The 13,798-nt window shown below is 33.8% G+C and overlaps 1 protein-coding gene across 3 annotated transcripts in view; it reads right to left on the bottom strand.

Annotated features, from left to right (window-relative positions):
• The window catches only part of VMP1 (vacuole membrane protein 1), a 119,147-nt gene that overhangs the window by 23,438 nt on the left and 81,911 nt on the right, over nt 1-13,798 (bottom strand). For all 3 annotated transcript variants that reach the window (XM_061142664.1, XM_061142665.1, XM_061142666.1), the window contains exons 8-9: nt 9,507-9,587; nt 5,518-5,634 (exon numbers count right to left, since the gene is read on the bottom strand). In XM_061142664.1, the coding sequence (XP_060998647.1) occupies nt 5,518-5,634; nt 9,507-9,587 (198 nt within the window). The remainder of the gene's footprint in view (nt 1-5,517; nt 5,635-9,506; nt 9,588-13,798) is intronic.

Here is a 13,798-nt window from a genome sequence, read left to right as displayed (position 1 = left end):
TAATGAAAACAAAATTAAACAAATGGGACCTAATTAAACTTAAAAAGCTCTTGCACAGCAAAGGAAACCATAAACAAGATGAAAAGACAACTCTCAGAATGGGAGAAAATATTTGCAAAGGAAGCAACTGACAAAGGATTAATCTCCAAAATATACAAGCTCATGCAGCCCAATATTAAAAACACAAACAACCGAGTAAAAAAAATGGGCGGGAGACCTAAACAAACATTTCTCCAAAGAAGACATACAGATGACCAACAAATACCTGAAAAGACACTCAACACTGCTCTTTATTAGAGAAATGCAAATCGAACTACAATGAGGTATTACTTCACACTTGTCAGAATGGCCACCTTCAAAAAAAATATCTACAAACAATAAATGCTGGAGAGGATGTAGAGAAAAGGGAACCCTCTTGCACTATTGGTGGAAAAGTAAATTAATACAATCACTATGGAGAAGAGTATAGAGGTTTCTTAAAAAACTGAAAATAAAACTACCAAATGACCCAGTAATCCCACTACAGGGCATATAAACTGAGAAAACCATAATTCAAAGAGACACATGTACCCCAATGCTCACTGCAGCACTATTTACAATAGCCAGGACATGGAAGCAACCTGAATAAAGAGGATGTGGTACATTTATACAATGGATTATTACTCAGCCAACAAATATAGTATACTAATGCACATCTACGGTATTTAGAAAAATGGTGCTGACCCCATGGACTGCAGCACACCAGGCCTCCCTGTCCATCACCAACTCCCGGAGTCCACCCAAACCCATGTTCACTGTGTCGGTGATGCCACCCAACCATCTCATCCTCTGTCGTCCCCTTCTCCTCCTGCCCTCAATCTTTCCCAGCATCAGGGTCTTTTCAAATGAATCAGCTCTCCATCAGATTCTGGGTAATTTTCTGTTTGGTGTTACTGAGGCATTCTTCATTAAGATACTGATACCTTACTTAACTCATAAGGAAAGATGCCTTTAGGCTTACAGGTAGCAAATATTTTCAACTCAGCAAATATTACAAAAAGTAATTACTATGGATAATGTAAGCATTAATAAGAGTTTCATGCAACACAAAGATGGGAAGAATACTTCTTTAATATGCTGAAGAAATTTACAAATTTTCTGATATATAGTAGAAAGATGATTAAGTACAAAAAATAATACGTATGATGATAAACTATAAAGGCCTCAGCAGTAAAAACAATGTATTACAGAAGTTCACAGAAAGAAAGAAAAGGTCACATAAGTACAACTAATTTGAGATTCTAGAAAATGATATTAAAACTTAGCTTTAAAGGACTTATAATAATTCTCTTAATTGTTGTTGTTGAGGTTTAGTCGCTAAGTGATGTCTGACTCTTTTGCTACCCCATGAACTGCAGCCCGCCAGGCTCCTCTGTTCATGGGATTTCCCAGGTGGGACTACTAGAGTGGGTTGCTATTTCCTTCTCCAGGGGATCTTCCGGAGCCAGAGATCAAACCTGCATCTCCTGCATTGGCAGGTGGATTCTCTACCACTGAGTCACCAGGGAAGTCCAATTCTCTGAATAAATATGGGTAATTCTAAATTCTTCTAATTCCTAAAAACTAACTCCATTGCTCTGTTACTGTGTATTAAATAATAACTATAGGCTATATAACTAAATGGGAGGGAAGTGAAATAAAAATAAATAACATCACGTTAGCCATCCACTGAGCATCTCAGGAAAGTGGTTAATTCAGACTAAAGCTTATTATTTCAGGTAGAAGATTAATCAGGCAATGATATTTTCTTAATCAATGTCTTAGGGTTAACAAAGACACTGCCAGCTGCACAGCTGGATATGTGAGAAAGAAATAAGACTAGAAAAATAAGTTCATAGTCCTTTTTGGTATTTGTTTAGGTATCTATCGGGCTTCCCTGGTGGCTCAGCTGGTAAAGAATCCTCCTGCAATGTAGGAGACTTGGGTTTGATCCCTGGGTTAGGAAGATCCCCTTGAGAAGAGAACAGCTACCCACTCCAGTATTCTGGCTGGAGAATTCCATGGAATGTATAGTCCAGGGGTCGCAAAAAGTCAGACACAACTGAGCAACTTTCACTTCACTTAGGTATCTATTAATGTGAAAAAGATATTTCTTATCTTATGAAAACAGTAAGCACGTATAGATATCCAACAGTTACAAGATGGATGGTGATTTATAAACAATCCTATACAAATGGTGTATGAAGATTATGAAGCTAATTAGACAATTACTGTAGATCATTTAGTGAGAAAAGCATTAATATATGGGACTCTTCTAAGTATCCATACTAAAAGCCAGTTACTTAGAGCTATAGATCTTTTACTAAAAAACAGAGCTAATGATTTGCTCTCAGTGATTACACCACATGTTTTCCCTACCATCATTTCCTAACATTCAGAATAAGCCAATGCCAGGATAATTGCACAATTTCATTTCTTGAAAACAAAACAAAGACTTTCTTTTTATATATAACAGTTTGAAAATTCACTGTGCTGGGCAAGACACTTAAGAACATATGTCTCAGAATCACATTCATGCTTGAGGTCTGAATGAGGATTCTACCAAATAAAAAAAAAAGGCACAGATCCCCAAAGAGCCCGCTCAACCTTAGGTACAAAGAAAATAAGGATAGAGTAGAAAAGCAAAAAAAAGATATGAGTGTAGGGAACTAATGGCACCAACAGAACAAAGAAGAAACTATACATCTGCAAAAGAAGATTCCTCCAGATTTTGGAAAGAAGAATCATAGGCTGAATCATATATTAAATATTTACTGAGTGCTGACTACATGCCAGATGCTATTCTAGGCACTAGAATACCTTGGAGAGCCAAGAAACAAAAAACTGTCCTCACAGAGCTTATATTTCAGTATGTGTGCGTGTGGTGGTAGGGAGAAAGTTGAGAGGCAATAAACAATACACATGCTACGTAAATTATATGGTACATGAAATATTACATGAGCATGTTGACTTCATCATTTAGGAGAACAGAAATATTTCTAAGGTACTGTATACAGGTACAAGAATTGAACGTGTCCAGTAGAAAGAGAAATCCTTAATTAACATTATCAGGTGGGTTGATTTCTTTTAGGGGATGTTTAACAGATAGCAAGATATATAATAAAGTAACAATATATATCAAGGGAAGTTGTCTAGTTTAAACTGAGGAAAAAAGAGAAGAGGACCAGAAGAGTTTACTATCAGATTACAGAAAAGTCTGTGTGTAGTGTGTCTGCCCTATTGTTTTAGAAAGACTTGTAATGTTTATATTACTCACTAATACTGCTTACCCAAGGAATGAGAAAAGTTTGTGGCCCTGAGCTACATCTGGATGCACATCAAGTGACATGCCTTTAGAAAGTATGTCTCTCTGATACAACGGAATACAACAAACGTATCCTGTGGTCTCAGTTTAGTGAAGGAACTCAGATTTTTTTCCTTTCAGAAACACAGATGGGATTTTAGCATTCTTTCTTTGCTTCCTCATAGATACAGGGAATGAATGAGCTTTGACTTTAGAGTCTGGTTTGAATTCTAAGCCCTCCCATCTATGAAATGTGGATAATAACCACATCACAGGATTGTTCTGAGATAACCAATGCAAACTGCTTGGCATAGGTCCTGACAAATAACAGGCCTTAAACATTTCAGTTTTTGTGATCATATAAATAAATTACAGTTAAGGCAAAGCAAAAGAATGGAAAGAACAATGAAGTTGAAGCCCAAAGACTCAGGTTCAATTCCAGCGGTTACTCTTTTAGGCAACCATTACCTACTTCCTTCTCTAAGTTTGATAATTACAAAATGGGAGTAGTAATTTCTCTTTCCCAGGATTGTAAGAATTAAATCAGATGGCATACATTAAGTACTTTAAAGTGTGAAGCACTATATTAAAAAACTAAGCATTATTATCATAACCTGAAAAAAACTGAGAATGTTAAACACTCTATAACTATAGGGTACTTTTAGCATAATATATTTTACTGTATTTTATAGAAAGTTAGTATAATTCATAAAGAAGAATATATAAAGTTTATGGATTCCTAGAGAAGATGCTATTATAAAGGGAATGAAAAGAATCTGTTATCATTCCTTAAGTATTAACACTCTCAAAGGACTTAAAAAAGCTAAATGATTTTATTATTAGAAAAATCCTATTATAGTATTTTAAATCTTTACCAAATAACTAGCATTCCAGTATTTAAAAACCCATCATCTTGAACAACACACTTACTTAAGTAGGAGAAACTACATTCCTTGAAGGAGGAAAAATAAAGTCTTGAAATTTAAGTGATTATCATGGCAGGATTAGAAGACAAGCTCAATAAGCTCACCCTAAACACCAAAATCTAGTATTAGAAAATGGGCAGGCAGAAGCAGCTCAAGTTTTCCTTTTTTTAAAAGAAAAAAAAAAAATAATAATAATACTTTATTTATCTATTTGGCTGCCTCAGGTCTTAGCTGTGGCAGATGGGATCTTCATCATGGTGCACAAACTCTCTAGTTGCAGGTGTGTGGGCTTACTTGCCCCCCAACCAGGGATTGAACCTGCTCCCCCTGCATGGCCAGGCGGATTCTTAACCTTTGGACCACTAGTGAAGTCCCTCAAGTCTTCCTTTTTTATTCTTCTCTTTTAAGAACTGGAGGTAGAGAGGTGGTGAGTAGAAACTTGGGGGATAGAAGTCCTTTCAATTATTATGGAATCAGACCATGGTTGAAGACATTACTCACTGTTCTTGCCTTTCCCCTGGTGAATGCTTCCTTGCAAGCCTCATTAATTAAGACATTCTTTTCAATGTTAACTCTATTTTATTCCAGTAGGATTTGCCTTTTATACTACTCCTATCAATTCATATCAAAGTCTTAGAAGCATATATTAATTTCCTTTCATTTAAGTCCTTGGTCTCTTTTCTCTGCTCTTGTACACACACACCCCCACACCCTTATCCTAAAGATTACATTAACAGTGGCTTTGAGACTAGCAGATTCTCACTTCTCTAACCAAAACCCACATCTCTTCGCCTCCTCAGGGCCCACTTTCTTCTCCATTCTCCACACTAACACCTGGCTGGTATTTTGTAAAGGATATTAGTGCCTTGAGAGGAAGTGTTATATATAGAATATGTGAAAGAAAAGTAGAATTAATGAAAGAGAATACTTCCTCAGCTCAAGAACAGTTTTTGTTTGGTAAAAGTCTTAGATTAAAAGTTTCAGAAGGCAAAAGTGAAATAGAGAGAGAGAGAAAGGAAGGGACAGAGGAAGAAAGAAGGAAAGAAAGGAAACAAGAAGGAACAAGGGGCGTAATTTTCCAACAGAAGAAGGGAAAAACCGCCCTCAGTTCAGTAATCTTCAGTGACGTTCTGGGTCTGAATAGCAACCCACCAAGAAGCAGAACTCAAAATCCAAACAATTTGTCTTGGAAAGAGCAAGGGGAATATGTTTTCAGTGCCTTTTAATGGGTTCATCATCATTGAGCAGGGAGTCAAAGGGTATAATTACCTGGATATGCATTTTAATTATTGCTTTTCCAATCAGGGTTGCACCAAAGAAAGTCCAAAAAGGTACAAGAAAGTGTCCACATGTTATTCCAGCCAGATCAAACAAAGGATTTGGAATCTATTCAAAAGAGAAAAAATAAAATGAAACGTCCATGTATAATCCAAAATCAGTTTAATTTTACTACCTATAGGTGTGTGAAATTATGCATTAATCCTTGTCTACCACTTCAAAGAGAGGTATGGATTCCCTGATCAGTGCTAGACTGTCTGGAATTTAATCCCATTCAGTAGATACTTGACCACTGGACAGCAGTGAGGTATAAATGAAGAAAAAGCCTCAAGATTATTTCCGTAGTTATTAGGGTCCTAAAATCTTTGGCTTGAAATAAGATTATCTGGAAAGTGCTCACATCTATAGAAAACATTCTTGTAAATTCACAAATACATTTACAGGTGGATGTGCTTTCATTTTCAACATAAAAAAATTAACTATTTGTATTTTACTTTATGACAGCCCAAGGCCACAGGGCCATGTGATTTATTCTAGGGAAAAATCAAGTGTGGAAACACAAGGGCACAGATACAGATGTTGTGAATACTCAGTCCCAGACAAAGAAGTGATTCACAACAAATACCTTTCCTGAACATTCCCACATTTCAAGAATGCTAAAAGACAATTTCATGCAAAAATGCAAAGAAACCACAAGCTGTTTTTGAGCACTTCATCCATTCTTCTCCCAAAGAAGTACTCTTGTCCTTGTGTCTGTTGGTGGAACCATTTCTAAGCTAATTAATTTATATAATTTCAAGTTTGTACTTTCAAAGAAAAGCCCAATTGCTTAAAAGATATTTGTTATGTATGTTCTTTTAAAAACAATGCCATAACTAAATCAGAATTCAAGTATTCTTTTGTTAAAAAATATTCAAATAATACAATTTTTCTTATCCAAATTTAAATGCTTTCTGTAATTTCATGTCTTACAACCATTTAATAATTGTATCACTTCCACATCCTTACAACTGTCATTTCTTTTATTTCCTCATATGACTCTCATAACTCTATGAATTAAAATTTTAATAGATCCCCTTTATTATCAGGCTCTACCTCATGTTTAAATGGAAATTAAAGTATATAAGATATGCAAATCAGAGTGGATAAAAATTAGAAGTTGTATGTTGGATACTCTCAGAAGAGAATAATCAATGTTTGTTGTTACAAAGGCATGTTATTTACTTTTTTTCAATTGTTAACCTAACACACAGAAAGGAAGATTAGAATAAAAAGAACTATTATATAGCTTTGAGATTTTCCCTCAGCTAGCTTTGTTTATCTTAGTTTAAATGTTAACAACAAAATTACTAATTAATAAACTTCTCCTTACCTTACCCTTTACTTACCTTACCTTAAATCAAGTATATATACTTTTAATACTTTAATATATATATTAATTTCCTAGTAAAAAGCTCCTAGAGGGTCAAACTGATCTATTAATTTATGTTAAAAATTGACTATTCCTAGTCAAAAATAAAGAAGATTGCCTAGCATAGAAAGTGGAATTTTAGCAGGGAAGACACAGGTATAGATGAATGCCAAAGAATAAATATTTTTTGCTTCAATAAATTGAAGGTACTTGTATTTTCCCCAGGAATGATGAAAGCTAACTCTTACTGAATTGTTAGGTGCTTTTCTAGGATTTCTACATCAACTCAATTTCCCAAACAATGTCATATGATATGACATCCATTTTACAGATAAGAAAAGTGAGACAGACAGGTCAAGCAACGTGTTCAGTATCAGTGGCGGCAAAGCAGGCTCTCAACCCAAGCAACAGGCTCCCACACTATTCTCTCAGCTTCTAAACTGAGGACATTATCACCGTTTAGGCCTCTCAGTTTAATCCTATACTGCTGGGCTTCCACAATACCTTTCACTTAGCACCGTCTCCCTCACTAGATTTCTGGATCCTTTAGAAAAGGAAATACAGCTTTCACTTCTTTGTCCAAGCACTCGGGGTGGATACAAAGCTGATGAATAACAGTAAAAAATGGATGGGCACTGTGACAGTTCACATATTATCTTAAATCCTCATGGGGCTGCAAAGAGTCAGACACGACTGAGCGACTGAACTGACAAAATCCTCATTTAAGTAATGAGTGTCTTGATGCCCTGTTTTAAAAATTAGAAATGTGTAAATCGCTTAGTCACTTAGTTGCTGACTCTTTGCGACCCCATGGACTATACAGCCCATGGAATTCTTCAGGTCACAACACTGGAGTGAGTAGCCTTTCCCTTCTCCAGGGGATCTTCCCAACCCAGGGGAAGATCTTCTGGGATTGAGCCCAGGTCTCCCACATTGCAGGTGGATTCTTTACCAGCTGAGCCGCAAGGGAAGCCCAAGAATATTGGAGTGGGTAGCCTCTCCCTTCTCCAGTGGATCTTCCCAACCCAGGAATTGAACTGGGGTCTCCTGCATTAGAGGTGGATTCTTTATCAACTGAGCTATCAGGGAAGTCCCAAAATTAGAAAACTAGGACTCAAAGAGAGTAAACTGACTGAAATTACATAGCTAAGAGGAAAATCTGGTTTAGGAACCTAAGCAAGCCTGACTCCAAAACCAGTTCTCATCTCACTACATCACACTACAACATACCTATACATTGCTCAAATATTTGTCAATATTATGATAAAGAGCTTCTCCAATAAAAAGAGAAGTTAGATGATGAAAATTTCAAGTACTGCCAGGGTTAAAAGGTAGTAACAGAGGCACATGTATATTTTAGAGTATCTCTAGAATGTTGATTGGTTGTTGCTGTTCTTCAGTTGCTATCATGTCTGACTCTTTGCAACCCCACAGATGTAGTGTGCCAAGCTCCTTTGTGTTGTCCTCCACTATCTCCTGGAGTTTGCTCAAATTCATGTCCATTCAGTGAGTGATGCTATCTATCCATCTAATCCTCTGCCGCTCCCTTCTCCTTTTGCCTTCAAGCTTTCCCAGCATCAGGGTCTTTTCCAGTGACTTGGCTCTTCGCGTCATGTGGCCAAAGTATTGGAGCTTCAGCAACAGTCCTTCTGATGAATATTCAAGGTTGATTTCCTTTAAATTTTGGCACCAAATGTCTTCCCTTTATGGGTATTTACTTTGCTACGGTGGGAAAGAGGATACTCAGATATATTCATATTCTAATGCATAATGGATAAGGAAACTATGTACCAGCAGATAACAATCTTCTGAATTTTACTGATAATTGCAACTTTTATCATATTAACTAGATGCATCTAGTTATTCTGGCCAAATCTACCACTGAACTATCAAGAATTTTGTACAAACTACCAAAGAAAACTTAGATCAAAATGCTTCATTTCAAATATAACTGTTTCTATTAAATTAGAAAAGGACCAGGACAAACATCAACTCACCAAGGATTGTCAATTTCACAAATTTGCAATTTGAGACATTAAGTTTTTTTTTTTTTTTTTAAGTTTCCTGTGTGAGACACAAATAGTTTGACACAAACAGTTTCTTAGTTCACTGTAGTCATAGATGCCCTTAATCTTGCCACAGATGTTTCAACTACCAAGCTAGGTATTACAGTCACTTAAGGAGGTTTTATATGAATTTTTCCTTATAACTATATGCCTGAGGCTTTGGAAAAGGAGTACCTATCTATAACTCTGAAAAGAATGAAGTCATTGTTATTTGCTTAAATGCACTTCACTATATATTCTTTATGGGAAGGATGGATTTTGTCTCTTTTTTCTTATTGAATCAAGCCACTTAGGTTTGAAGTCATCATGGCAGGATGAAATGCTTACAAGTCAGTAAATAAGATAGAAACCTAACCAACAGAAAACAGCTCATTTGATGAGTAAGATGAATGATTACTAAAATTACATACTCATTAAAAGTTATAACTTTTTAAAAATTCATACATCTTTAAAAACAAATTGAATCAAAATATAAATTCACCGTTTAAATATAATTTACTTACTGAAGCACAGGCCAAAATTCCAAAAAATCCAACCTTCTGTACTAGATTTTGAACTGCCAGTTTAGCCCGGGAGGCGAAATCCTGTATAAAAGCAGGATGTCAAAACATTAATGGTCCTCTCAGTTGTCTATTTTATACACAGTATCAATAATGTATATGTGTCAATCCCAAACTCCCAATTCCTCCAAAAGAAGGTTATATATGCATATGTATGGTTGATTCATTTTCCTGAGCAGTAGAACCTAACACAACTCTGTAATTTACTCCAATAAAAATTAACTAAAAAAAATTAATGAAAAGTAGAAGGAAGAAGGAAAGATGGCTCTTTACAGTTTATAATATTAAATGTCTAATAATCTGAAAGCAGTGATTCATTTAATAAGATATTAAAAAAAATTACAGGTTACACTGAAAAACATGTGAATAAAATCTTTGATAAAATATTAACTACACAACCTTAAACTTATAATACATTTCAAGAATAAGCTAAAACACTGTTACTGCATTTTTTTGGTTCTCTTTGGATTATCTAGAGATGAACAAAATGTTATAAACCAACCCATTTTTTTGGAAATGCTAGTTTACCACTTATCTCTTTCTCGTTCCTTTAATAATTCACAAGACTTACTCCCTGATTAATATCAGGGTAGGAAATCAAAGAATTTTCCAAGACAGAAAACGAAGACATCCCTACTGATCACTAGCCAGAAGATGGAAAAAAAGTTATGTGGCCGTAACTTCGCATTCATTACCCCCAAAACAAATAATGTCCTACACTGCAAAGTTTGTGCTAGAAATAAAAATTGTTTTCACAAACATTTTACTGAAAAGGCTCAAGCCTTTCAGTAATCCTGGGGTGCAAATAGAGCAGATTCTTCAGACTCTAAAATCAGTGCTCTTTTTATTTCACCATGTCATCTCCCAGACTGAAACATACATTTGGCTGGCTAGTTTATTCCACACTCTTCTTCTAGCATGTGCATGCTAAAATTATATTTATTTATTTTTTCTCAATAATCTTACAGAATATTCATAATATAAATGATAGAATAGGATAGGAATAGGGTTTAAAGCATTTGTGGATTCTGACTTAAAAAAACAAACACACCAAACCCACTTTAACCCAAAATATTATGTTGAACAGTTCTATCAAATGACTACAACAGTGAATACTGAAATTAAAAAGAAAAAGAAGACCTTCCTCCTACTTACTTATTGAGGGTGGTGAGAAAGTCAAAGCAATTAAAGCAACAGTATATATTTTTAAAGATGTTAGCAATTAATACAAATACTTTCAAGTTCAAACATACAGGCTCTCAAAGCTAATCATTAAATTCTACAATGCAATTTTGTAATTGTACAACTTATTTTCAAAGACAGAATTTTTGTTTTCAGATTAGGCTTACTATTTCAGTAAATAAATTGTTTCAGATTTAATATTTTTAAACAACTGAATTACCACAGCAAAAAGTTCTTTGCATTTCTTAAAAAATTTCTAACTGAAGGTTTAATTTTTTCTTAAATTAACATTTATTGCATTAAGTGTGAAATACTGATTTTATTGATTTAAAAACTGTTTAGGGACATATAATGAAATCAGTTTTCCTATTAACATTAAAAACAAGTTACACTTCTATTTGTTTTGAATAACTTACATAATTCACAAATTACTAAATTTGTAATTCATAAAAGCACTAAACTGGCCATAATTAATAGTAATGTTTTGAGTTTTAAATATACCAAACAATACTATTAGATTATAAATTAGTTATAAAATTTTAATTACTATAGCCCAAGTGTTAAAAATATAAATTCAGGAAAATGTCTTTCTTTACAACTCTTGATATCGTCATAGCAAATCTACTTTAGTGAAAGATGGTATTCACCTGTGAAGAAAACAAAAACTATACAAATTTTATTTTAAAAACCACAAAAGTTTTTATAAACCTATCTTCCAAGTCAGATTAATATAGGAACATTTTTCTACCACAGAATTTATGCAATCCTCAATATACAAAGTTACAAAAAATTCATTTTTTGCGTAAAATGGTGTAGACAAGATCAACAAAGCATTGAATTTGAAAGGTTTGCTGTCCTGTTTCCCTTTATGTTAATTTCAAGGCTTTAGAATTTTGCATTTATTTAAAGCAAGTGACTATGATAGTGCCATTATTTTAAACTTATGTTATTTTTCTACTATAGAGATACACATACACACACTTAAATTAGAAAACAGGTATAATTATATTAGTTGGTTACATAGAGGAGAAAATATTTAGCATTATGCAGATCAGCTAACACACAAAATAATACAATTATTTAAGCCTTCATAAGTTCAAGTAATCATGTTTTAAAAAACATACTGGGGAAAAAAAAAAAAAACCATCCTGAAAGTAAGGAGCTATTTTATCCCTTGACAGCATCTCTTTACTCATCAGAAATTAGATAAAAACAAAGGAAAATAGACTCCCTGTCCTTTTGGATGCCCGGGAGCTCATCGTGAGTTACCCTTAAGAGCACTTCAAGAATCTTTATTTGAAGGAAAAGGGTCACTCTGCCCAAATCAGTGAAATAGAAAGCTCCCTTTACTTTCTCTCTTTCTTCTTTTTCAAATTAACTTTTAGCTGGCATGTCTCACAATGAAAATAAGTTAAGTGCCTTTTTAACAGGGAGCTTTACTTTTTAAGAAGTCTGAAAGTCATCTACTGAAAACAGATTTCATAAATCTTATTATGTGTTACACACACACACACACACACACACACATACACACACAGAGAATGACCATGCTACTTTCAGTTCCTATTATTTTCCAGGTCTTTCACAATATTCTCGGAATTAAAATTACATTTATATATTAAATAACCCATAAAATTTTATTTAAATTAAACCAGTAAGTCTGCACAATTACTTTCATTACAAGAAACCAACAGCAGGAGCATACAGCTCGAGGCAGAATTTTGTTTTTCCTTGCCAGAGTAGTGAAAACAAACTCAAGGAAGCATTATACTAGTATCTGTACCAAATCTGAAATATTTTACAATGGTAAATTAACTCATGTTTAGATTTCATAAACATAACTATATTTTGTTGCTTTTATTTTAAACTTATTTCACTTTTAAAGTCATATTCAAAACTTACTGGTATGGCTTTTAAGGCTTTGTTAACACATTTATTAAAAACATTTTAAAACTGTCTAAAATGTCCTACACATTAAATGCGGTTTTATGCTTTTGTTTGCTGCTCTGCAGTTTTAGAAGTTTTTATCTTTAAACAACTTCAATACTTTACTATTTGCATAATCTGATAGCTTTCTAATGATGTAAAAGTAACATTTTCTATACATTAAAATATTTCTATTTGTGTTCTCTTTTAAAGAGAGAGAAATGTACTGTAGATAAAATATTAGAATATGAACCCAACTGACACACACACACTCAGCAAAAAAAACCTCTTTCACTAACGTTTAAAAGAACAATTTCAAACAAAATTTGCTATTTGGTTTAGGCCAATAGATAAACTAGCCAAGAAAAAATGTGTACCATAATAAACAACAATCATTTAAAGGAAAAGTTTAACAAATCAATATGTTAGGTTTTCAACATTAAAGTTAAATATCAAAGAAAATTAATACTTCATTTTAATCTTTTTTCTTGTGTTTGTCGGAACAGTGTAGCAAGTTCAATTTGATTACTTCCTCAACTGTCTTTCTTCATAAAAAAAAAAAACCTGTACAACTAAAACCAAATTCCTTTTAACAGTTTCATTTCTCTGGATTCACATTTCACAACATTTATGTATTTCACAATTTTGCCCAAGAGCTCAGTTTCATCCTCTAGCTCTACCTAAATAAGTAGTATGCATTCACAGTTAGCAATCATAGATCACTTTCTACTTTTTAGAATAAACAAAATACAAGTAAATAAAATTATCTTTCCCACTCTCACTGACAGTGATTATCATACTTCTAAAAGTAAGAACGAGAGACACTAGGAACATTTTCCCACTGATTACAGAAGACAAGACAAAGAGAAGTTATAATAAGTACTTAACCACTGAGATTTCGAGGATTAATAAAGAAAAGCAATGTTTTCCAGTATGAATATTTCTGTAGTACTTTTGTTTCATAATTTTCCCTAAGAAATATTTATGAAGATAAGAGAAATTTATATAGCTAATTATAATTAGATTGCAAAATATTAACTTTTGAAGAGGTTTACTTAGATTTAAATATTTGCAATAATATTTATCTTCAAGTGGTAACAGTAAACCTTTTCACTCTCATGATAAGG

Source organism: Dama dama, chromosome 5 (genome assembly GCF_033118175.1).
Source record: "Dama dama isolate Ldn47 chromosome 5, ASM3311817v1, whole genome shotgun sequence".
In the NCBI taxonomy this organism is placed as follows: Eukaryota; Metazoa; Chordata; class Mammalia; order Artiodactyla; family Cervidae; genus Dama; species Dama dama.
The sequence above is the reverse complement of the archived record's forward strand: the minus strand, read 5'-3'. Positions and strand labels throughout refer to the sequence as shown.